The sequence below is a fragment of the Littorina saxatilis genome, linkage group LG14 (assembly GCF_037325665.1).
Source record: "Littorina saxatilis isolate snail1 linkage group LG14, US_GU_Lsax_2.0, whole genome shotgun sequence".
Taxonomy (NCBI): Eukaryota; Metazoa; Mollusca; class Gastropoda; order Littorinimorpha; family Littorinidae; genus Littorina; species Littorina saxatilis.
Window position 1 is genome coordinate 8,242,803 of NC_090258.1, and position 25,000 is coordinate 8,267,802.

General features: G+C 41.7%; 1 protein-coding gene and 1 long non-coding RNA gene across 2 annotated transcripts in view; one reads left to right on the forward strand and one right to left on the reverse strand.

Annotated features, from left to right (window-relative positions):
- LOC138947041 (uncharacterized) overlaps window positions 1–18,519 on the forward strand; it is a 34,594-nt gene extending 16,075 nt beyond the window's left edge. The window contains exons 2-13 of the mRNA XM_070318467.1: window positions 368–439; window positions 787–816; window positions 1,537–1,727; window positions 3,998–4,086; window positions 5,696–5,956; window positions 6,511–6,641; window positions 9,043–9,190; window positions 10,745–10,887; window positions 12,321–12,454; window positions 13,094–13,323; window positions 14,010–14,239; window positions 14,927–18,519. Of these exons, the coding sequence (XP_070174568.1) occupies window positions 368–439; window positions 787–816; window positions 1,537–1,727; window positions 3,998–4,086; window positions 5,696–5,956; window positions 6,511–6,641; window positions 9,043–9,190; window positions 10,745–10,887; window positions 12,321–12,454; window positions 13,094–13,323; window positions 14,010–14,239; window positions 14,927–15,701 (2,434 nt within the window). The 3' untranslated portion in view covers window positions 15,702–18,519. The remainder of the gene's footprint in view (window positions 1–367; window positions 440–786; window positions 817–1,536; window positions 1,728–3,997; window positions 4,087–5,695; window positions 5,957–6,510; window positions 6,642–9,042; window positions 9,191–10,744; window positions 10,888–12,320; window positions 12,455–13,093; window positions 13,324–14,009; window positions 14,240–14,926) is intronic.
- Window positions 18,520–22,338: 3,819 nt separating this feature from the next.
- LOC138946641 (uncharacterized) overlaps window positions 22,339–25,000 on the reverse strand; it is a 3,269-nt gene continuing 607 nt past the window's right edge. The window contains exon 2 of the long non-coding RNA XR_011449383.1: window positions 22,339–22,892. This is a non-coding gene — a long non-coding RNA (uncharacterized lncRNA). The remainder of the gene's footprint in view (window positions 22,893–25,000) is intronic.

Here is a 25,000-nt window from a genome sequence, read left to right on the forward strand (position 1 = left end):
GACACACTAGGAAGTGTTGTTGTCTGCTGTGAACCAATAACCCACAGAACACGTATATGATACGTCCCGGCTGATATAAAGGCTCATTATTTAGCTTTTATTCATGTCGCACAAGTGCGTGGGAATAAGAAAATCGTCTCTTCTGCTTTCCCGATTGTTTTTTCTCCACTGTATTTCATTGTGTGTTATAATTTATTGTGTATAATTTGCACTTTGTTTTATTTGACTTTTTATGTTTTAATTCTTTTATTTTTTATTTGAATCTTATTTCATTTTGTTTTATTTGACTTCTGATTATTAAAAAAATGGTATTTTGACCTTGTTGTTGATTTGAACTGCACTTACAATGGTGTTGTGACTTTTGCAGGGGTGATCCTATCAAACAGCACTACGCATTGACGAAACTGAAGCTGAGTAATGTCCGGACTAACGATGAGTTGTGAGTATTTGTGTCCCCGTCTTTGTCATGGAAAGTTTTTAGGTCAATCATTGATTTTTTATGTGGGATTGTGTGTGTGTGTGTGTGTGTGTGTGTGTGTGTGTGTGTGTGTGTGTGTGTGTGTGTGAGTGTGTGTGTGTGTGTGTGTGTGTGTGTTTCCTTTTTTGTACTTTTTATCTGTTATCTTTTTATTTGGGGTGGGGGGGGGGGGGGGGGAGTGGGGTTAGGTGCGTTTTTGTGTGTGGTGAGGTGGGGGGGGGGGGGAGGGATACAATTTGTTTTCTTTCTTTTCTTGTCATCACATTTTTTTTTTTTTTTAATATTCAGCTTTAAATCTTTAATTGCAGGGTACCAAGACCACAGGAAGTTGATATCAGGTAAGTGACTTTTCCTTCGCTTTTTTCTCTGGAAGAACTACGATAATTATTTATTTTTAATTGCATACCCACTTTTTAGTAGTCACTGTTATATCACTGTTTTATTGTAAGCTTTAATTAAAAATGAAATATTTGATCTTTGAATAATTTAGTCTTTGGGAAGGTTTGTGGGGGACCTTCTTTTGTTTACAATTTATTGAATCGGTGCGATTTTCATATTTGGAGCATTTTAGAAATGGCCGTGGGATTTGACCATTCCTCCACTTGGTCGCATTTCACAAAATAACAGCTTGAATGCTTTCTAATCACAGTGGTCATATTTTGGAGATTTTATTTCGTGAAAGCCTCGGGCGGCTTTTTAAGGAATAAATTCATCAACAAAAGTTTAATTCACCACAGCAATTAGTCAGGATGTTCATTTTTGGTATGTAAGCAAGTCGGAGGGGGAAGCGGGGGGGGGGGGGGGGGCGGCATCTTACAAAATGTCAATGTCTGACCAGATCTCAGACGGTAAGTCGAACTGTTTACCGGAGAAGGAGTTTGCTTTTAAAGAATGGAGCATAAAATGTTCTTTGCTCTTAATAGTAATCTTACTTGCTCTGTACTTCAAATGATTGATGAACACCTACTTTTGTTTTACCGCACGTGTATTTAGATTACAAAAAAATTTAAAAGAAATGCGAACCAATCGTCTCATCAGTATGTTGATGTTGATTACAGGAAGGATTTTATTAATCGCTCTTTCCCTGGCGAGCACCCCCACACCTCCCACATGTCCCGATTTGCCGTCTTCCCCAAGTTCGATTCGTCAGAAGATCCCAAAAGGGGCGTGGCTGCACGCAATGAACAACCAATCAGCTCGGAGATGCCTGCCAACCCTTATGACGTCGTCGTCAAAGAGAAGACAAAAGGTTTGTTGCCACTGATCATTCTGAGTTCTTGAACGATACTCTTTATGGGGTAAAAACAGACAATAGGTTTGTTGCCACTGATCATTCTGAGTTCTTGAACGATACTCTTTATGGGGTAAAAACAGACAATAGGTTTGTTGCCACTGATCATTCTGAGTTCTTGAACGATACTCTTTATGGGGTAAAAACAGACAAAGGCAGAAGTAGAACGCATTCTAAAAGATCCTGTAATCCATGTCAGAGTTTGGTGGGTTTTGAGAACCACGAAAAATACCCGGCATGCTACCCTCGAATCCGGCATATGGCTGCCTGAATGGCGGGGTAAAAACGGCCATACACGTAAAAACCCACTCGTGCAAAAACATGAGTGAACGTGGGAGTTTCAGCCCATGAACGAAGAAGATGATGAAGAAGAAGAAGATGATGAAGGAGAAGAAGATGTCCATCAGTGAAACCGATCCTCGTCTTGAATGTCAATCAGGGGCAAGGAATTGCCGGGAGCAGGCCTGGCTTAGTGGTCAAGTCTCTTCTGCTCTTCTGCTGCATGCGTTTGAGCATAGTTACACTGGTCTATGTTGATGGAGGTGCTAAGCCAGTCCTTACCTGGGCAAAGTCGACTACGCGAAGTGTACTTGCAGCTGGCCGCATGAAGCTTTAGCACTGAGTTCTTGGTAAAAAGACTTTGCGGAGTCTTCGCAAAGTCGGCTTAGGGCTTAATGAAGTACCACCTTAAGAATAGATTTGTTGTTTGGGACCGTCATAGAATAGACAGAGTATGACAGCAAGTTTTGCATGTTCATGTTACCTTCTTGCTGTACAGTTCAGTAAACAGGGACCTGTTGCATTTCCTTTACAGAAGTGTTATTATCCTTTAAGTTATTGAGACATCCCAGTGCACTCAGGGATTTATAGAGCAAATCGAGAAAATTCATTATTGAATGAAGCGCATAGTGCTGAGTTCAATAATTATTTTCGAGATTTGCTCTATAAATCTCTTGGTGCACTGGGATTGTTTTAATAACGATATTGTCAGTACCGCCATAGAAAAAAGAAGATTCCAAACGCACATTTTGCTACGCGCATTTGAATAGGCATAACTGTGTGGTCAGGTCGTGTTAGATCTACTTTTGTGTGGGGTGTCTCAAGTGTGTCGTGCTTTCGTCACACGCATTTTAATTTATGTTGGTAAATTCCAGTGTAGCGTTAAGCTGAACAGTGATGATCTTTCAGAGAGACCTCATTTGAACTCGGAGAAAGGACTGTGCTCTTCGTTATTTGCGATTCGAAACCTCCAGTCGAGCTTCGACGGATTGACTGTGCGGAGTGACTCCCCTTGAATTGACTACCCCCCCGAAGGACTCGACGGTTAGCACATTTTCAAAATAAATGTGGCTTATTTCTCGGGTTGTATCTTCACAGTCTGATACTAAATATGAATGGTAAGAATGCTCTGAACTATACACGTATTATGTCCCCATCGTTTTTTCGTTCACATTTGCCCAACATGTTAATTTGCTGAGCGGGGTTTATGTCGTCTGCTAGGCTAGGGCAATCGAACCACTGCAGTCTGCACTGAGTCTGCACGCATGAGGCAGGCTGGTAATAAGTCTTATATATATGGTAAGAACGTTCTGAACCCTACACGTTTTCGATTACGATTGTTCTTGCCTTGAAATAATAATTCGGAAACCATTCATTTACTGAACTGATGCAGTCGTATTTCAGTGTAGTCTGCTATGTATGACAGAGTCGATCGAGTCAGTCTTCCAAATGCTGGTCTAGCTGGTACGTTATCGGAATAATTAACACTTGTGTTTTCTGTTAGCCGCTGGGAATTGTATACTAACTCATCATTTGGTAATGTGGATGATAAGCTACATGCCACTAACACGTACGGCATATGAGAAGAATCTATGCAAGTCGGCCAAAATGAGATGAAACACAGCGGCTTCTATTTTTAGATCAGTGGCACTGTGGCACAGGCACATGCAATCTGTCAGAAAAAAAACCCACTTCTGCTTTAATTGAGAAGCAGGGAATTTATGGTCATTTGGTATTGTGGAGAATATAAGCTACATGTCATTAATTAATTCTGAGGATGAGAGCACAGTCTCGCTTAGGCAAAGGGCGGAAGAATACGCTCTGTGGAAAAGTTAGCGCACTCCAAGAGTGCGCAAACAGTTTTAGCGCATCGCCATTAGCCAATCAACTGGTTCACATCAGTCATGTGACACCAGTACTTACTGACAATTAATATTATTTTGTTTCAGGTTATCCCTTCCGCCATGAGTTTCAGGACTTCCCCCCAGAATCGGAAAAGAAGGCATTGTTCTGGCCTGGGGAGGATTTCTTTGATCAGGTGACACTTTTGTAATTGAATTCTAATCAATGCTTGAATTAATTATCAGCATTTATTTATTAGTGTAGATGTTGAGATCACACAATATTTACATATTTGTCATTTTGTCTCCTGCCAGGATCAGAATCATACACAGACAAGAGACCAAAAGACTAATCAACAAGTCGCGTAAGGCGAAAATACAATATTTAGTCAAGTAGCTGCCATTTTTCAGCAAGACCGTATACTCGTAGCATCGTCAGTCCACCGCTCATGGCAAAGGCAGTGAAATTGACAAGAAGAGCGGGGTAGTAGTTGCGCTAAGAAGGATAGCACGCTTTTCTGTACCTCTCTTTGTTTTAACTTTCTGAGCGTGTTTTTAATCCAAACATATCATATCTATATGTTTTTGGAATCAGGAACCGACAAGGAATAAGATGAAAGTGTTTTTAAATTGATTTGGACAATTTAATTTTAATAATAATTTTTATATATTTAATTTTCAGAGCTTGTTTTTAATCCGAATATAACATATTTATATGTTTTTGGAATCAGCAAATGATGGAGAATAAGATAAACGTAAATTTGGATCGTTTTATAAATTTTTATTTTTTTTTACAATTTTCCGATTTTTAATGACCAAAGTCATTAATTAATTTTTAAGCCACCAAGCTGAAATGCAATACCGAACCCCGGGCTTCGTCGAAGATTACTTGACCAAAATTTGAACCAATTTGGTTGAAAAATGAGGGCGTGACAGTGCCGCCTCAACTTTCACGAAAAGCCGGATATGACGTCATCAAAGACATTTATCAAAAAAATGAAAAAAACGTTCGGGGATTTCATACCCAGGAACTCTCATGTCAAATTTCATAAAGATCGGTCCAGTAGTTTAGTCTGAATCGCTCTACACACACACACACACACACACACACACACACACACACACGCACGCACGCACGCACATACACCACGACCCTCGTTTCGATTCCCCCTCGATGTTAAAATATTTAGTCAAAACTTGACTAAATATAAAAAGTAACATTATAATGTGTCTGTAGCGTATCTTATTGGTCCACTTTATGAGACGGGCGCTGTGGCGTGGTGGTAAGACGTCGGCCTCTTAATCGGAAGGTTGAGGGTTCGAATCCCGGCCGCGGCCGCCTGGTGGGTTAAGTGTGGAGATTTTTCCGATCTCCCAGGTCAACTTATGTGCAGACCTGCTAGTGACTTAACTCCCCTCGTGTTTACACGCAAGCACAAGACCAAGTGCGCACGGAAAAGATCCTGTAATCCATATCAGAGTTCGGTGGGTTATAGAAACACGAAAATACCCAGCATGCTTCCTCCGAAAACGGCGTATGGCTGCCTAAATGGCGGGGTTAAAAAACGGTCATACACGTAAAATTCCACTCGTGCAAAAAACACGAGTGTACGTGGGAGTTTCAGCCCACGAACGCAGAAGAAGAAGAAGAAGATCCTCAATATTATCAATATTTCATCCACTTAGTATTGTGTTATCTTTGTGTTTTGAGCAAGCCAAGATTTTGTTTTAATTCTAAATATTGTGTTTTCAGCAAGCCAAGATTTTGTTTTAATTCTAAATATTGTGTTATGGGTGTGTTTTCAGCAAGCCAAGATTCTAGGCAATAGACAGCAGTTCTACCCGATGCCTCCCAAAACCATGTGTCCCAACCTTCAAGTTCGCGAAGGAGACATGGTTGTGGCCCCTCGCACTGCCAATGCCCTGCGCAACGTGGAGCGAGAGCAGTGGCAGACGTCACAGAACCTTGATTATACAGGGTTGGGGCCCTCCAACCCCGTCATCCTGGATAACCTGGAAGAGAAGACGAACAAGCTGATTATGACAGGGAAAGAAGATGATAAACTGGTGAGTTGTGAGAGTGAATGGTGGTGTGGGTTGGCTGTTTGAGTGTGTGTGTGTGTGTGTGTGTGTGTGTGTGTTTGTGTGTGTGTGTGTGTGTGTGTGTGTGTGTGTGTCTGTGTGTTGTGTGTGTGTGTGTGTGTGTGTGTGTGTGTGTTTGTGTGTGTGTTTGCGTGCGTGCGTGAGTGTATTCGTGCGTGCATGTTCACGCGCGCATATGTGTGATTGGCTGGCTTGCTATTATTGCCAACTGCCATTTTGTAAATGTCAGTAAGGTTTTCTTAACGAGTGTGAAAGTGTAATTTACGTATTTCATCATGATCATTTTGATCATCATCATCATCAATATCAATCGATATCTGTTTATACATGTATTTCCCAAAACCATGTCTATGCTGTGAACAGTTTCTTACTGGGTTTCACTCAGTGCGTGTCTTTTGGGGCTGTGGGCTCAAGACTCAAAATGTTACTGTCGTTATAAAAACAAGGAAAGTTGGAGCTCAGTAGTCGACTGTTGTTGTACACAATTAAACTAACGGTCGCTGCATCTTGTCTTGCAGTATCAACACTTCCAGAGCACGTTTGACCCGCCGAGGGGAATCGAGGGCCGTCTGCCACGTAAGGTCACCCCCCTCCCCATCCACCAGAAGACCCTTGTCAGAGGCACGACCGCTAACCCTGATTACAAGCGGTGAGCAGTTGTTTCCCTTCCGTTTTGTTGTTTACATTTAGTCAAGTTTTGACTGAATGTCTTATTAAGAGCGGAGAGCGAGGTTTGTCTCTTGATGTGTGTGTGTGTGTGTGTGTGTGTGTGTGTGTGTGTGTGTGTGTGTGTGTGTGTGTGTGTGTGTGTCTGTGAAAAGCTCTTCTCAAAAACTGCTGGACTTCTCAAAAACTGCTGGACGGATTGTGATGAAACTTGGTACGGACATTTTTGAGAACATTTACTTGAAACTTTTTTTGCCGATTTTTATTGTTCTTTGTTATATAATTTGGTGAATAACTTTAAGGTGCTAGGGTTTTGTTCTAATTTATCAAAATCTACCTTGTACAACCCATCGGCACGAGCACGGTTTCAAGGCAAGTAACGCTGGTGGGGTCTACGTCGACCAAAAGAGTGGGATTCCCTGTAGGTGGAGTTCCCGTAGGAGGATTCGCTGTATAAAGAGTGGAGTCCCTGTTGCGTTTCGCTCATCTCGCTGAAAGTCACATGATGCTTAGCAACATCGGTAGAATTTGATGTTTTTCGATCTTTTTTTTATAAACTTGGCCAAAAAATGATTGCAACAATTTTCGCACGCTAAGAAAAGCATTAAAACGCAAAATTTTTTAGTTGAACGTTATATGCCCCAAAAGGTAATTATGTCAGCTGTACATATCATTTGTCCGATTGATGGTACTTTGTATAGGCATCCCGTGACAGCCTGTCAAACAAGGTCACCCCTAAAATCGACCTGACAAAAACCATAGCCCCGTATTTTAAAATCTGCAAAAAATCAGAATATGCACAAACCAAACATTTCTGACAACCACTGGAAAGGCCATTCCATTTTCTGTTCAGAACATTTTGTTTTATGCACCTGACTTCTCTAGTTTTTATTTAGCCTTTTGTCAAAGGCGGTAGGTGTCAACTGTTTCAGAGGCCCAAAAAGGCACGTTTTGCGGCCATTTTTGAGGGGGGCCTCCACCAAAAGAGCCATATCTGCTTAAATTCTCAATGATTTGCTTTGGAAAGTTCAGAAGTTATGACCAATAGGCTGACCAAAATGTGTGTTGCGTTTTGCGAATGTGTATAATTAGCGTGTTGTATTACGTAACTTTTCCGAAAGAACTAAACAAATATTCATATTAATTCAGGGTTTTAGGTTAAAAAATCGTGACTTTGCATGCTAAGCCAAAAAGGGATGAGGCAATAGGTGCCAAAGTTTGAGGCAGATCCGAGTGCTGGTTTACATTTGCTGGAGATGGGAACACTCATGAAAAATTATCGATCACCGTCAGTGGTACTGAGTACACTACCCGTGGAGACTAACAGTCCTGGGCCTGTGCTTACTATCCTGTTCCGGCGCGCTGTGCTTGGTGAGTTGTGCTTTTGTGACCCGCAGCGAAGGAAGCACAGGCCAAGGTCAGTTTATCTCCACAGCTACTGTACGCATTACCAAGGATGGTGATTGATACATTTTCTTGCGCGTTCCCATCTCCAGCAAATGTAAACCAGCACTCGGCCTTTCCAATGGTTGTCACAAGTGTTTTGTTTGTGCATATTCTGATTTTGTTTAGATTTTAAAATACGGGGCTATGGTTTTTGTCAGGTCGATTTTTGGGGTGACCTTGTTTGACAGGCTGTCACGGGATGCCTATACAAAGTACCATCAATCAGACAAATGATATGTACAGCAGACATAATTACCTTTTCGAGCATATAAAGTTTACTTAAAAGGAATTGCGTTTTAATGCTTTTCTTAGCGTGCGATAATTGTTCCAATAATATTTTGGCCAAGTTTATTATTTAGAAATTCGAGTATGGTTTGCAATTTTGATTGAACACAAGTTTAAATCGATAACTAAATCAAATGAAAGAAAATGCAGCTAAAATAAATTACTCGTAATAACGACAAAGTGCAAAGCGTTCTATCAGCATCTCACTTTCGTTTGACGACATGGAGTTACTTCAAGCTTACGAGAGACAATTTGTTATTTGATGAAGTGAGATTTCCTTAACCAAATTATTTCGAATTATACGACGTTCTTGCCGAAGCATGTTAGCTTGGCTGAATACCGCACGCGAATTCAGGAATTCTAACAGATGTTTATTGTGGAACCGCCATTTTGGAAGGGGAAGTAACGCTAAGGTAACTCAAATCAGTCACACGCTTGGTACGAGATTTAGCACTATCGAATTTCTCTACAGGAAATCCACTCTGTGGGACTCCCTGTATACAGGGAATCTCCCTACAGGAACTCCCTGTATACAGGGAATCCCCCTACAGGAACTCCGCCAACAGGAAATCCCACTCTTTTGGTCGACATAGAACTCTCTAACTCTCATACTTTTATGTAGAGACTAGAGTTGTACCCCTTTTGGATTTCAGAAAGATGACGTTAACAGAGAGGGTGGAGCACCGCCTACTGTATGGAGCAGACTATCTCAACCTTCCAGACACGTCCTCTGACCCCAGCCGTGACGTCAGGTGGCGTGACCTTGACACCACCACGCGAGCAGGGCTTGGTCTGGAGAAGGTCAGTGGTTTATTGATCTAGGTCAGCAATACCATGCAACGCCATCAATCTATGTGCAACACACATACACAATATATCTTTTTGTGCATGTGTGCCTGCTTATCAACTTTATCAAGCAGTCTTAGATGATCGAGGATTGATCTCTCTGTCTGTCTGTCTGTCTGCCTGCCTGCCTGTCTACTTCTCTCTGTCTGTTTCTGTCTTGCTCTCTCTCTGTTTCTCTGTCTCTCTCTCACTTTCTCTGCCTGCCTCTGTGCCTGTCTGTCTCTCTGTTTGTTTGCCGGTGTGTCAGTCTGTCTTTCTCTCTGTCTCTGTCTCTCTCTCTACCTTGATCACCCTCTCTGTCTCTGTCCTTCTCTTTCTCTCTCTGCCTTACTCACTCTCTCTTTTTCTCTCTGCCCTACTCTCTCTCTCTCTCTCTCTCTCTCTCTCTCTCTCTCTCTCTCTCTCTCTCTCTCTCTCTCTCTCTCTCTCTCTCTCTCTCTCTCTCTCTCTCTCTCTCTCTCTCTCTCTCTCTCTCTCTCTCTCTCTCTCTCTCTCTGCCATGCTACCCCTGCCAATCCATTCATGTCTATGTCTATATTTGTTCTTCCCCCTTTGCTCAATCTCACCTTACCTTGTTTGTTTTCTCTCTTTGTCCTTTACTGCATATTCGTTTGTCCTTACCTACACATTCGTTTGTTCTTATCTGCATATTTGTTTGTCCTTACCTGCATATTCGTTTGTCCTTATCTACATATTCGTTTGTTCTTATCTGCATATTCGTTTGTCCTTATCTACATATTCGTTTGTCCTTATCTACATATATATTCGTTTGTCCTTATCTACATATTCGTTTGTCCTTATGTACATATTCGTTTGTCCTTATCTACATATATATTCGTTTGTCCTTATCTACATATTCGTTTGTCCTTACCTACATATTCGTTTGTCCTTATCTACATATATATTCGTTTGTCCTTATCTGCATATTCGTTGTGTCTATCCGTCTGTCCTTATCCTTGTCCCTCTTCTTTACTTCTGCACGGTTTCAAACCATCACCACAACTTGGGGCCGGGTAGCTCAGTTGGAAAAGCACTGGACTTGTGATCCTAAGGTCGCAGGTTCGAATCCCAGCAGGGAAGAAACAAGTCAACTTTATATGCAGAGACGCCGGTATCTATGTCTCACCCGCGTGTCCCCCCTGTGTCACCACAATGGCACGTAAAAGATCCCGGTCATTCTGCCATAAGTGCAGGTGGCTGATTGCAGCTAAACACGCGCGTGTCACCCCTGTGTCACCACAATGGCACGTAAAAGATCCCGGTCATTCTGCCATAAGTGCAGGTGGCTGATTGCAGCTAAACACGCGCGAACCTGGGTAGCGCCACTCTTGTTGCTGCTAGCTTTCCATTGGGAGGAAGCGACCCGAATTTCCCAGAATTGGGTTACAGAGTAAATGACATGAAATGACAAATATTCGTTCTGTCTATCCGTCCGTCCTTTTCTTTGTCCCTCTTCTTTATTTCTGCACGGTTGAAAACCATCACCACAAATCCTTTATTTTCCATCAGGTGGAGGCAGCCAAAGCATTGATGGACGAGGTGGACACCCCCTACCCCCAAACCGGACCTCCCCCGCCCCCAGCCGTGTCTCACCGGGCCAAGTCCAAGGCCGAGCGTAATCAGGAGGTTCAGCAGATAGAGACACAGAACAGGTAAACAAAAACAATAAACATTTGTTTTAAACACTTTGTTCAGGTAAATATAGGATGATATAGCTATTCTGATAGACACGTGGGGGAATTCGGGGGCTGTGATTGGATGGTCTCACACATCCCTATTGTGATCATCAAAGGATAACGCTACGGAAGTTTGTAATTTTTTGCCGATATCCAAACGATATCGGCAATAACAAAGACGCATGTGTTGGATAGGTCGAAGTACGCCCACTTCGGCCTACCATGCAGACGACGCAAGGGAAAGAACTCCCGCTTTGTAACTGGGAACTTCGGGTAATAAAGATGGCTACACCAGGTTCCTCAACTGTCTTGTCTACTTTGTAACCACGCAATACCACAGCATGGTTCCGGTTTCTTCCACGTGTATAAAGTACACGCATACCTCGCCACGTTTGTTTCTGTGACTAGTCGACAGACGATGCCATTTGCTTTGTGTGTGTGTTTTTTGTTGCTTACTGTACATGACATACATTACGTGTAAAATAGGCAACAAACCTGGCAAAGTTCAAGAAGCTGCAATCTGAAGCGACCTATGTCTGATTCTAGCAGACGATCTTTCCAATGTTTAACACAAAATCAACAAACTCTCCTGTCACATAGAACGTCCATTGTATAGTGCAATGTTGAAATGAAGTTACCGGTCTGAAACATTTAGTCGTTTTTTCTGAGACAATCCTTGTTCTCTTATCATCTACAGATTAATTTACCGCAGTCTTCATCACGCGAATCCCCAACAGAAGTCAGACTTTCGAACATAGAATATACACAAGCAAACATGATACTTCAGGACGTCATATGATTCCCAGCATATTGACGTAATGCTAAACATCCGGTTATCTCGAGTCTTCTCCGTAATACATGTCCATGGGTTTTTTAATGTTCGATGATTTCCGTGGATACATGCTCAAAGGGATATGCGCACTATAACCGTCGTCTGCAATCAACGACATGGATCATTCTGGTAGTTGTTGCTGACAAAAACATGATTTTAACACAGAATATAATGTCAGAATAGCTATATAAACGCTATTGTGTTTTCTGCGTAGCAATAGGGTTCGATATTTAGACTCGAACAAGTATAATGCGACTCATCTTCGACTCGTCGGCATCATACTTGTCTCGTCTAAATATCGGACCCTATTGCTACGCTGAAAACACAATATCTGTTAATATACCTACAGCATAGCCACTTGAGACCATAAGAGGCGATATAGGTAAATATAGGGTAATATACATGCAGCAGATCGAGGCACAGGACAGTGAAATATAAACAAGGAACATTTGTTTTAAACACTTTTTTCAGGTCAACAAAAACAACACGATCACGTAGAAAAAGACTGCCTGAATTTGTGTCGAATTCAATATTTTGGTAACAAAATACAAAACACAATTAAAATGTCTGTCCCTAGATGGAGGGTTCTGGAGATGCACACCCCAGCCCACGACCAGGCGGCTCTCAACCACAAGATGGACATGCTGCATGACAAGGAGAAATTCGTCACCTTCTACAACCACGAGAGCCGTCACAACGAGGAGCGTGCTGGTGAGCCATTGCATGCTTTGGTCAAGTCAAGTCAAGTCAAGTTTTATTCCAATAAAACCCCGTGAGGGTACATGGACAATTAAAAAACACAATAAAAACACATTTCATTCAACACCAAATAAAAGGAACTAAAACAAAAAGAAATCAGACTATGTACAGAAAAGGGAGTTGAGGGGTGAGGGAGAGCAAAAACAATTGGGCTATTTACGGTTCAGGAGACTGGCCACGGTGATCATTATTTTGATTTGCCGAGTGCCAAAACAAAACTAAACAAAATGGACAAGGAGTCGAGCTCCAGTACATGACTAGAAAATGCCATAGTATTTGTAACAGAGTAACGGAGTCCTTCCCCCCCCCCCCCTCCCCCCCCCCCCCCCCCCCCCCCCCCCCCCCCGTCTCTCAGGTTGTGTCTCAATATGTCTCGCAGCCTGTCTCGCAGTCATTCACACACACACGCACGCACGCACACGCACACGCTTATCCTTTCTTTTTATCCCCAAGTTCTTTAGTCTGGAGCACCCTCACAGCTGAAGACTTAATCCAGACATCAATCCATCCATCCATCCATCCATCCATCCATCCATCCATCCATCCATCCATCCATCCATCCATGTGTCAGTCTTTCCTCGTTTGCTCCAGGTCTGTACAAGACAAGCTACGATCCTCACCGCCTGGCAAACAGCATGAACGCCAAGGCAGGAGCGCCCTCCGAGCTGATGAACACGCTCAACTCCAACCTGGACTCTCAGTTCAACCAGTCCCTGTCCGCCGCATGCCTCAACGAGGACGTCAACGCCACCCTCAAGTGGAGCAGAACCTTCAACCTTGTCAAACCTGAGCTCAGCGGGGACAGGAGAGATGGAGCTGAGGTGAGTTGTGTATGTGTGTGTGTGTGGGGGCGGGGGGGGGGGTGGTGGTGGTGTGTGTGTTGTGGTTGTTAGGATAGGGGTGGAAGAGCAGAACCTTCAACCTTGTCAAGCCGGAGCTTAGCGGGGACAGGAGAGATGGGCCTGGGGTGAGTTGTGTGTGTTTGGGGGGAGGGGGGGCGGGAGTGTGTTGTGGTTGTTAGGATAGGGGTGGAAGAGCAGAATCTTCAACCTTGTCAAGCCGGAGCTTAGCGGAGACAGGAGAGATGGGCCTGGGGTGAGTTGTGTGTGAGCGTATACTGTATGGCAGCTCACTTTCCCCAGGGAGAAAGCAGCCCGATTTTCTATGAGGGTAACCTCACAGGACTTTCTCAATCTTATCCTTATCCTTATCTTATTTAAGACCTGATATTTCTCAGATTTTTGGGAGGTCTTTAAAGGGGGGTTCGACAGTGACCTCTGTCTCTCATCCTTGACCTCTGTCTCTCATCCTTGACCTCTGTCTCTCATCCTTGACCTCTGTCTCTCATCCTTGCAGGTCATTCAGACCTACAATGGGTTGAAATCAGGTCAATGCAGCCTGCTGCAAAGGTCTAGCTGTCATCACTGTCTCATGTCCACTGCACCGAAAAGCCTAGCAATGCACGAGCAACAGCAATAACCCTTACCTCTGTCTCTCTTCTTTGCAGGTCATGCAGACCTACAACGGGCTGAAATCGGGTCAACGCAGCCTGCTGCTGCCTCCAGGGCCTCACCAGGCCAGGCCTCTGATTCAGGAGAAGGAGCTGCTTCAGAAGGAAGCCACCACTATGGGCCAGAGCTACAACTCCAAGAAGTTCCTCCAGGAGAACGCCCTTGACCGACACGCCCGGAGCGAGCCTCTCACCCTCATGTCCAATGAAAATCAGTGTCTCGATAGGTGAGAAACGACATTGACTATACAAACCAGAACGTCTTTTCTTGGCAATCTCTTCCAGACTCACTTCAAGACTTTGAAATAGCGAAATCAAATGCGAAGTAACCTCTTGGCAGTGTATGTCTCTCGACAGGCGAGTTAATGAGAATCAGTTTCTCAATAGGTGAGTTAATGAGAATCATGCAGTTTCTTGACAGGTGAGTTAATGAGAATCAGTCTCTTGACAGGTGAGTTAATGAGAATCAGTCTCTCGACAGGTGAGTTATTGATAATCAGTTTCTGGACAGGTGAGTTAATGAGAATCAGTCTCTCGACAGGTGAGTTAATAAGAAACGACACTGACAAACCAGAACGTCTTTTCTTGGCAATCTCTTCCAGACTAACTTCAAGACTTTAAAATAGCGAAATGCGAAGTTACCACTTGCCAGTGTATGTCTTGGTGTGAAATATTTTTAAAGCATTCTTCTTCTTCTGTGATCATGGGCCGCAACTCGCACATACACTTGTGTTTTTTTCAAGAGTGGGCTTGTTATGTGTATGGCCGTTTTTCCCCAGCCATACAGCAGTCATACTCTGTGTTCAATTCTTTTGTTAAAGCATGATACCTGTTCTTTTGTTATACCTGAGTGAAGAGATATCAGCCTGCTAGACTATCGATCACCACATAATTCTTGTCTGTATTCTACCCAGGGTTCGAAACCGCGCTGTTCCACGCCTGGAAAAGAAGAACGTGCAGTTCAACACGTCTGTCACCGTGGCAACCATGTCCCCCACCTCCACCCCGCCCATGAACCTCCAGACACAGCCCCTCAGCGGAGAGGAGGAGCTACCCTACCACGCCACGCCCCTCAGCGATGAGGTGAGGGTCAAGGTCATCCCTACTCCATACACCAGCACCCAGGCCTTGTACAGCAAGGAGAACGACGGCTTTGCAGACTCCGTACCTTCGCTGCGCCACTCCGCGCCAGCCATGTTCGACACCTCCGCTCGCACGGTGCACTGGGCCGAGAACGACAACAACTCCAACAACAGCGCCATGGAAGGCCTACACGCCCCGAGCCGCTACGAGGACAGGATGAGGTCGTTCCAACGCCGTCCGACGTCTGTCCACGGCCACGGAACCTTAGACTCGGAGTACACGGACCAGTTCCAGAGCCACTCCTCCAACTACATGCCCACCAATCTCAAGACCTCCTTCGCCAGCACCTCCTACCAGAACCAGTACCCCATCCCGCACTTCGACCTGACCTACAAGACCGACGCGCGCTTCAACTGGCAGCCTGGCAGCGGCTTGCCTCGCCCCCAGACCTGCCTGCTGAAGATCCAGGATGCCTTTAACAAGTCTGAGCTCCGGAGCAAGTTCCACCAAGTGTACCCCGAGACCAACCCTGAGCTACGCTTCAACATCGCTCAAGGCAAGAGGCACAGTTTCGGCGGCGTCAACGCTCAGGTTATACACGGGTAGATCTTGGAGAGTCCTTTGTATTTCAGAGGCCTACCCGCTTCATCACAGTGTTAGGGTGTTTTTACTATATCTACCTTGTTCAACACCGTGTTGGGACACTTTTTGTTATTGTGGAGGCTTCCATGTAAAACTATGACATGACAAGGAGCTGGGCTTGAATTGGTTGGATGTTGAACTATGATTAGGCATCAATCTTTCATCTTTATTGTTCAGCATCCGTGTCATTTGTGTTTCATAGAACATGCATCCAGTTTTAAGTATTGACCGGATTGAATCTGCATGGATTTACATACATAAATATTTGAATGTGCATTTGAAGTCTAATTTTTTGTCACATGACAATCACACAGGAAAAGTCTTAATATTGCAACATTTTTAAGCTTTTAAAGAAACACAATGATTTGTACAGTCAAAAACCCTTCAGAAGAAGCACAATCCGTAACTATTTTGTCGTATGGATTAAGATTCTATTAGACAGATCGAACTATGTCACAAGCATCTTACTGCTTTGAAATGAGCTCCAGATGTTCTTCATATGATAGCTTTCCTTCAGGAGGTAACATTTAAATAGATATGGTGATATGCTACCTTTGTTGAAGATGTGTCTCATTGCCATAATAAATATGCAGCCGTGTACTTTCATACATTTTGACAGCGCTGCAATAACATGCAGGGTAAAATTTACATAACCTACATTTTTTCGAATTTCAATGTTCATGAAAATTTTTTTCATCTTTTCGCACACAAAAGATTAGGTTTTGCTATTTGCACCCTCACCAACATCAACCATTCGAGCGAGAACTTTCCCCATGCATGAAATAGAGTGAAATGTTCGAGATGTTTATCTCAAAAAACTGGTTCACTAAAATAATATTTTGAAAAGAAACCGGTTGGTACAGCACGTAATGTCATGAAATGTAGTAAGCAGCAAAGATTTCAAAATAACTCACTTTGAATAAGCAAACTAAGCATGACCCTTGTTCCCCACTTCAAATTTTGGTACACAAAAAATTATATTGAATGTTTACAAACAATATTGTCAGTCGTTCAACAGCCAGTGGAAAAATAGGTAGGGAACAGCGCAGAGTTAGAAGTTACTTCCGCACTTCTGGTACGCCGTTTCACGAATGGATGTAATTTTGTGTATGACCTACACCACAGCACAACGAAAAGAGAGGCACACCTGTTGTGCGACAGTGGTACCTACAATGTGAGACGCCTTCCATGAGAGGACACCTCCCAAGAAAGGACACCAAATGTTATGCCATTTTCTATTTGCATAACCAAAATATACCTCTTGGGTGGCCGAGTGGTAACGCACTTGCGCTCGGAAGCGAGAGGTTGCGAGTTCGACCCTGGGTCAGGACGTTAGCAATTTTCTCCCCCCTTTCCTAACCTAGGTGGTGGGTTCAAGTGCTAGTCTTTCGGATGAGACGAAAAACCGAGGTCCCTTCGTGTACACTACATTAGGGTGTGCACGTTAAAGATCCCACGATTGACAAAAGGGTCTTTCCTGACAAAATTGCATGGGCATAGATAAAAAAAATGTCCACCAAAATACCCGTGTGACTTGGAATAATAGGCCGTGAAAAGTAGGATATGCGCCGATATGGCTGCGATCTGCTGGTCGATGTGAATGCGTGATGTATTGTGTAAAAAATTCCATCTCACACGGCATAAATAGATCCCTGCTCCTTGAGTCCGAGTCTGGAGATACGCGCGCGATATAAGACTTCACATAACATATACCTGTCATGACAGGCCACCTGTAATGTAGGGACACTTTTGGCTTGTTCTAAGAGAGTCCTTTCATCACAGGTCCCACTGTACTTTGATTAACCGCTTTGAAGACAACATGGAATGACAAACCTGTACATATACATTTAACACATTTTGAAAATAATTTGTTGTCACATATCTTTTTTAATTGTTTTTTTTAGTAAGAGATCTACATGTACATGTGCGCTGGGATTTGTTTCTGCTCTTTCCTTGATATACACATGTTTTCAGTGTATGCATTTTTGGATGAATCTATTTTGATAAAATTGCTTTAGATATGTCGTGCCGAATTCACGGAATTGCCGAATTCGCGGAATCGGCAACATTTTTGCCTATTTCGCGTAATCGGCAAAATGGTGCCCATTACGTGAAATCGGCAGCGTTTTGCCGAAAATGCAGAAAGACTTCTAAAATTTGCCCATTTCGCAAAAGCGACAGCCACTCTGTTACTTTTTGTGTCACCAGAACATTGTATTAACATTGCTTTACCTTCCTACTATGTTTTGTATGGTCTATGTTGGTCTGTGTCGAGCATAACTTCGGAAATGCACGAAAACTACACTTTCTGCTATAACTTGCCATAACTTATCGATTATTGCAATATCTATCCATTCGAGTATCTAGTTGTCTAAGTGTGATGATATCCCAGGCATTTGAGAACTTGAAAACCAAAAAGTGGCTGCCGATTTCGCAAAATGGGCAAATTTTAGAAGTCTTTCCGCGTTTTCGGCAAAACGCTGCCGATTTCGCGTAATAGGCAGCGTTTTGCCGATTACGCGAAATGGGCAAAAATGTTGCCGATTCCGCGAAGTCGGCAATTACGTGAATTCGGCACGACATATACACAGAACTCAGTGATCTCAGACACTTAGCTGTTATATTTACTGCTGCTTGTGATATTTATCAGTGTAAGAACACACAACACAGTTGTAAGCAACCATTTCAATGGGAAAGTAATTACCCATTATTTTATAAAAATGTCACAATCTGAATGACGAAATAAATCAGATTTTCAACAATAAGTTGGGTAAATTTCAAACATTTGTGATTATTTGATATGGAGGAGTTTTGCTTTGAATGTGAAGCTCTTGCATCATTTAGTGTGTGTGTACATAACGTGTTTGATTGTACGGAACATAAGTGTATGTGTTGGTGTGAATGTGTTGTGTGTGTGTGTGTGTGTGTGTGTGTGTGTGTGTGTGTGTGTGTGTGTGTGTGTGAGAGAGAGAGAGAGAGAGAGAGAGAGAGAGAGAGAGAGAGAGAGAGTGCCAGGCCAACAAATTTGTACATATTGCACTTCTCCAGTGAAATGTCAAAATGAAATTTCACATTGCAGTATTTTCCATTGTTCTGCATGCCTGTTGGTTTAAAGCCATGTGCATAAGAGAGAATAAATGAACGTATTTACACACATTTACATGTACTGCACTCAGGCACAGTTTATTTCAAATACCATAAATTATATATCTTTGCCACTGTGATAAACTGTTGTTTTCATTCACAATCAATCTTTACAATTGTGATACATTGTCTGTTAGTTTTGTTGACTGTGATCATAATTCAGGTGGTCTTGCCTGGCTGATTATCATTCTGTTCTTGTTGATGTTGCTTTTGTTATGCAAAACTTGCGAGGTTTCTGGTTTTTACATTTAGTCAAGTTTTGACTAAATGTTTTAACATAGAGGGGGGAATCGAGACGAGGGTCGTGGTGTATGTGTGTGTGTGTGTCTGTCTGTCTGTCTGTCTGTGTGTGTGTGTAGAGCGATTCAGACTAAACTACTGGACCGATCTTTATGAAATTTGACATGAGAGTTCCTGGGTATGATATCCTCAGACGTTTTTTTCATGTTTTTGATAAATGTCTTTGATGACGTCATATCCGGCTTTTCGTGAAAGTTGAGGCGGCACTGTCACGCTCTCATTTTTCAACCAAATTGGTTGAAATTTTGGTCAAGTAATTTCCGACAAAGCCCGGACTTCGGTATTGCATTTCAGCTTGGTGGCTTAAAAATTAATTAATGACTTTGGTCATTAAAAATCTGAAAATTGTAAAAAAAAATTTGTTTTAAAAACGATCCAAATTTACGTTCATCTTATTCTCCATCATTTTCTGATTCCAAAAACATATAAATATGTTATATTTGGATTAAAAACAAGCTCTGAAAATTAAAAATATAAAAATTATGATCAAAATAAAATTTTCGAAATCAATTTAAAAACACTTTCATCTTATTCCTTGTCGGTTCCTGATTCCAAAAACATATAGATATGATATGTTTGGATTGAAAACACGCTCAGAAAGTTAAAACGAAGAGAGGTACAGAAAAGCGTGCTATCTTTCTCAGCGCAACTACTACCCCGCTCTTCTTGTCAATTTCACTGCCTTTGCCATGAGCGGTGGACTGACGATGCTACGAGTATACGGTCTTGCTGCGTTGCATTGCGTTCAGTTTCATTCTGTGAGTTCGACAGCTACTTGACTAAATGTTGTATTTTCGCCTTACGCGACTTGTTCTTGCTTGTTATGCAACGTGCTATGAAATGTATTATACACGGAGGTATTGATAATACCCCCATTTTTCTTCCAAGTCTGGCTTGTTTTGAGTGGTATTCATGACGTTTATTGTTGAACTCAAAGAAGGAATGTTTTTATTATTGTTACTTGTTACACTTACAGTGTTCTGCATTTTACTCTGTCAGAATTTCCCTTTCAGTATTCTCTCTTTGTCTTTCACTCCATATTTCTTGTTACAGTTACGTTACATGAATCAAAATGAAGGTGAAAGTGATGTGTTTACCCACAACTGTCATTATGGTTTCAAATGAGTATTCAAAATGAGTATTCAGTAATCTAGTAAATCTGTATGTGCTTGTTTTAAAAGTGTGTAAAATTGTTTTGTTGCTATTAACAGCTATTGTGTTTTCAGCGTAGCAATAGGGCCCGATATTTAGACGAGACAAGTATAATGCCGACGAGTCGAAGACGAGTCGCATTATACTTGTTCGAGTCTAAATATCGGACCCTATTGCTACGATGAAAACACAATAGCGTTTATATAGCTATTCTGACATTAAATTCTGTGTTAAAATCATGTTTTTGTCAGCAACAAGGACCAGAATGGTCCATGTCGTTGATTGCAGACGACGGTTCCCTTTCTGCATGAAGCCACGGAAATAACCGAACATTGAAAAACCCACGGACATGTATTACGGAGAAAACTCAAGATAACCGGATGCTTAGCATTACGTCAATATCTTAGGAATCATATGACGTTATGACGTATCATGCTTGCCTACGTAGATTGTATGTTCGAAAGTCTGACTTCTGTTGGGAATTCGCGTGGTGAAGACTGCGGTAAATCTGTAGATGATAAGAGAACAAGGATTGTCTCAGAAGAAACGACGAAATGTTTCAGACCGGTAACTTCATTTGAACATTGCACTACACAATGGACGTTCTATGTGACAGGAGAGTTTGCTGATTTTGTGTTAAACATTGGTGATTGGAGAGATCGTCTGCAAAAATCAGAGATAGGTCGCTTCAGATTGCAGCTTCTGGAAATTTGCAAGGTTTGCTGCCAGTTAAAGAACTGGATTTTACACGTAATGTATGTCATGTACAGTAAGCAACAACAAAAACACACACAAAGCAAATTGCATCGTCTGTCGACTAGCCACAGACACAAGCCTGGCGAGGTATGCGTGTACTTTATACACGTGGAAGAAACCGGAACCATGCGTCTTTGTTATTGCCGATATCGTTTGGATATCGGCAAAAATGGCCAACTTTCGTAGCGTTATGCTTTGATGATCGGAAAAGGGATGTGTGAGACCATCCAATCACAGCCCCCGAATCCCCCCACGTGTCCATCAGAATAGCTATATATGTATATATATACTTTTTTTTTCCTTCTCATTGCCGAATCAGTATTAAGATGCACTGTGGAGTCTTGTCAGTATTTGAACCGAAACAACGGCATAACATGATGAACAAATATGACTGGTTTTTTTCTGAAAGTCTTCAACTGAGGTAACTATTACCAGTATTTTCATCTTTGTCAGTATTGCAATCATCATGTTGCTTGGTGTGTTTGCGATCATATATAAATATATTTGTGTTTATTGTTCCAATTTGCTCAGTTTTTCGATAGGTCTTGTTCGTTTCAAAGTGAATCGAATTTGTGTGTTTTGTCTCTAAAGTTGCATTTTGCTTGTTTTGTTTTGTTTGCCGCGTTTTTGCATACAGTTATATTTGCACAGTTAGTTAGAAAAAGTGTACCACAAACAGTATTGTCTCAATATATAATGATTGCATTTATTGTGAAAAAAGATCAAACAAATTTTTCAAATATACAAAAAAAAAAAAAAAAAAAAAAAAAAAAAGAAAGAATGCTTACAAGCTAAAGGAGCAGCCAATTCAGAACACATTTGTTGCCCAAAGCAAAGACCAACATAAAAAAGGTGTAAACTTTGATTATATATTGTTACTTCTTCATCTTCTTTGTATTGTTATTTGCATCAACTACAAAGTGAAAATGATTATGCTTTCAGTCCTGCTCAAGATTTTTTTGAAAATAATTCCATTATACTACAGTGCGTGACCCTAAAATATGTTTTGAAAGTTTGGTGGTAAAAACAATTATATTGTTTGCAATCACAAAGCACAATAAAGCATGAACTGTTTAACTTAAATTGTGTGTGTGTGTGTGTGTGTGTGTGTGTGTGTGTGTGTGTGTGTGTGTGTAATTGTGTGTGTGTGTGTGTGTGTGTGTGTGAGTGTACCTGCGATTTTGTGTTTTATGTACATTGTCCATGTGATTATAGAACACTTTTAATAACCAAAATTAACACAACGCTGCACAATTCAATGCAAACTTTATTTAATTTCACTTATCAAAATGAAGACATTTCTTCCATTGTTCTAAAAGAAAGCGACATAACACTTAGAAAACCGAGATAGAAATCTGCATAGCATCTTTTGTGTGGGCTAACATATGAAGATTTTCTGCACTAATTTTCTTTGGTCAGTGTTCTACCAAAGCATTATACTTTTTTTTTCATTCTCTTTTTATCTGAAACAACCGAGCTTAAAGCATTCACAACTGTTTGCTTGTATCAATTTATGTCTGATTTCTTTCTTTTCCGCTTTCAACAAACGTCTGCACAAGTATTACAGTCTTCATGTTCATCATCACATCCAGATACGCATGTTTGCTGCGATTCGCTGAGTGACGTCAAATTATCAATGACGCAATCTGTTCCCTCTCCTCCGATGCAACTGTTTCGGCAAGCGCAGCGAGTGACTGCACACCGAGACCTGCATCGGATGCATGGCATGCCGCGTCGTGCTGTGACGTCTATTATCAGTGAAGTCACTACCAGCAAAACCATCATCATTGCCGCGAATCGGGTCTGCGGAAAAGCAGGAAGATTGTTTAGAATACAGCAAAACGAGTAAGACATGTCTTGGACAACATTAACAGGGCAAAAAGAGGCTAAGATATGAACAGACAGACAGACAGACAGACAGACAGACAGACAGACGGACAGACGGACAGACGGACGCACGCACGCACATACACGAACACGCACACGCACACACACACACACACACACACACACACACACACACACACACACACACACACACACAAACAGATACAGACACAGTAATCCCCCCCCCCCCCCCCCTCCGTAGAAACAATACTCAACGAGACAGGCGGGCACGGACGGGGTGGCCGGACCGATAGACAGACGGACTGACAGACAGTTACGAGAGACAAGTAAAGAGAGAGGCTATAATTTGTCGACACACCAGTTATTCCAAATATTCCGTTCTTTTGTAAAGCCTATTCGAAGGGCCAATCGTGGACTTTTTTTTATTAAAAAAATACAAGCAAGTTTTATATCGCGCTTTACGAAGGAAAGTTGTTCAAGACGATTGGTACTATTGTGTGGTAAAAAAAAAGTTAAGTGCTGCTCTTAATCGTTTTTACATTTAGTCAAGTTTTGACTAAATGTTTTAACGTAGAGGGGGGAATCGAGACGAGGGTCGTGGTGTATGTATGTGTGTGTGTGTGTGTGTGTGTGTGTGTGTGTGTGTGTGTGTGTGTGTGTGTGTGTGTGTGTGTGTGTGTGTGTGTGTGTGTAGAGCGATTCAGAGTAAACTACTAGACCGATCTTTATGAAATTTTTCACGAGAGTTCCTGGTAGGATATCCCCAGACTTTTTTTCATTTTTTTGATAAATGTCTTTGATGACGTCATATCCGGCTTTTTGTAAAAGTTGAGGCGGCACTGTCACACCTTCATTTTTCAATCAAATTGATTGAAATTTTGGCCAAGCAATCTTCGACGAAGGCCGGACTTCGGTATAGCATTTCAGCTTGGAGGCTTAAAAATTAATTAATGACTTTGGTCATTAAAAATCTGAAAATTGTAATTAAAAATATTTTTTTATAAAACCATCCAAAATTATGTTTATCGTTATCTTCATTATGTTCTGATTCAAAAAACATATAAATATGTTATATTCGGATTAAAAACAAGCTCTGAAAATTAAACATATAAAAATTATGATTAAAATTAAATTTCCGAAATTGATTTAAAAACAATTTCATCTTATTCCTTGTCCGTTCCTGATTCCAAAAACATAACTATATAATATGTTTGGATTAAAAACACGTTCAGAGAGTTAAAAAGAATAGAGATATAGAAAAGCGTGCTATCCTCCTCAGCGAAACCGCTACCGCGCTTTTCTGGCATGGATTGTTAATTTCACTGCCTTTGCCACGAGCGGTGGACAGACGATGATACGAATGTACGGTCTTGCAGAAAAAATCCAATGCGTTCAGTTTCATTCTGTGAGTTCGACTGAGCTTGACTAAATGTTGTATTTTCGCCTCACGCGACTAGTTTGATCTACCCTGGTAAATGTTTGAGTGACACGACCAAAAATGGGTAAATTTCAGATCATTTTCTGTTACAGAATGGACTGGTTTTTAATACTTTCTGAATTGTTTTAATTCCCTTGAAGCAATGAAAATGAATAAATGTCCACTGGTCCCCAATGAACTACTACTGGACCGAAAAAAAAATATTTATTTGAGATTTTGAAACGTGTTGATAATGTGCTTGATGATGATGATGATGATGATGATGATGATGATGATGATGATGATGATGATGCATGAAGAGCAAACAAATGTGCTAATTCACAAAATCAAATGCATAATATTCAGGCTATTATGCGTACAAGCTAGTAGCAATGGAACATGTAGCAATAGTAAAACAAAATTATGTTCAGAATATAAAATGCACCGCATATCTTTGACCACTAACTTCGGTAAATCGAAACGCGATAAACTACTAAGAGAGAGAGAGAGAGAGAGAGAGAGAGAGAGAGAGAGAGAGAGAGAGAGAGAGAGAGAGAGAGAGACACACACACACACACACACACACACACACGCACACACACACATATATGGACAGACAGACAAATACAGACAGACAGACACAGAG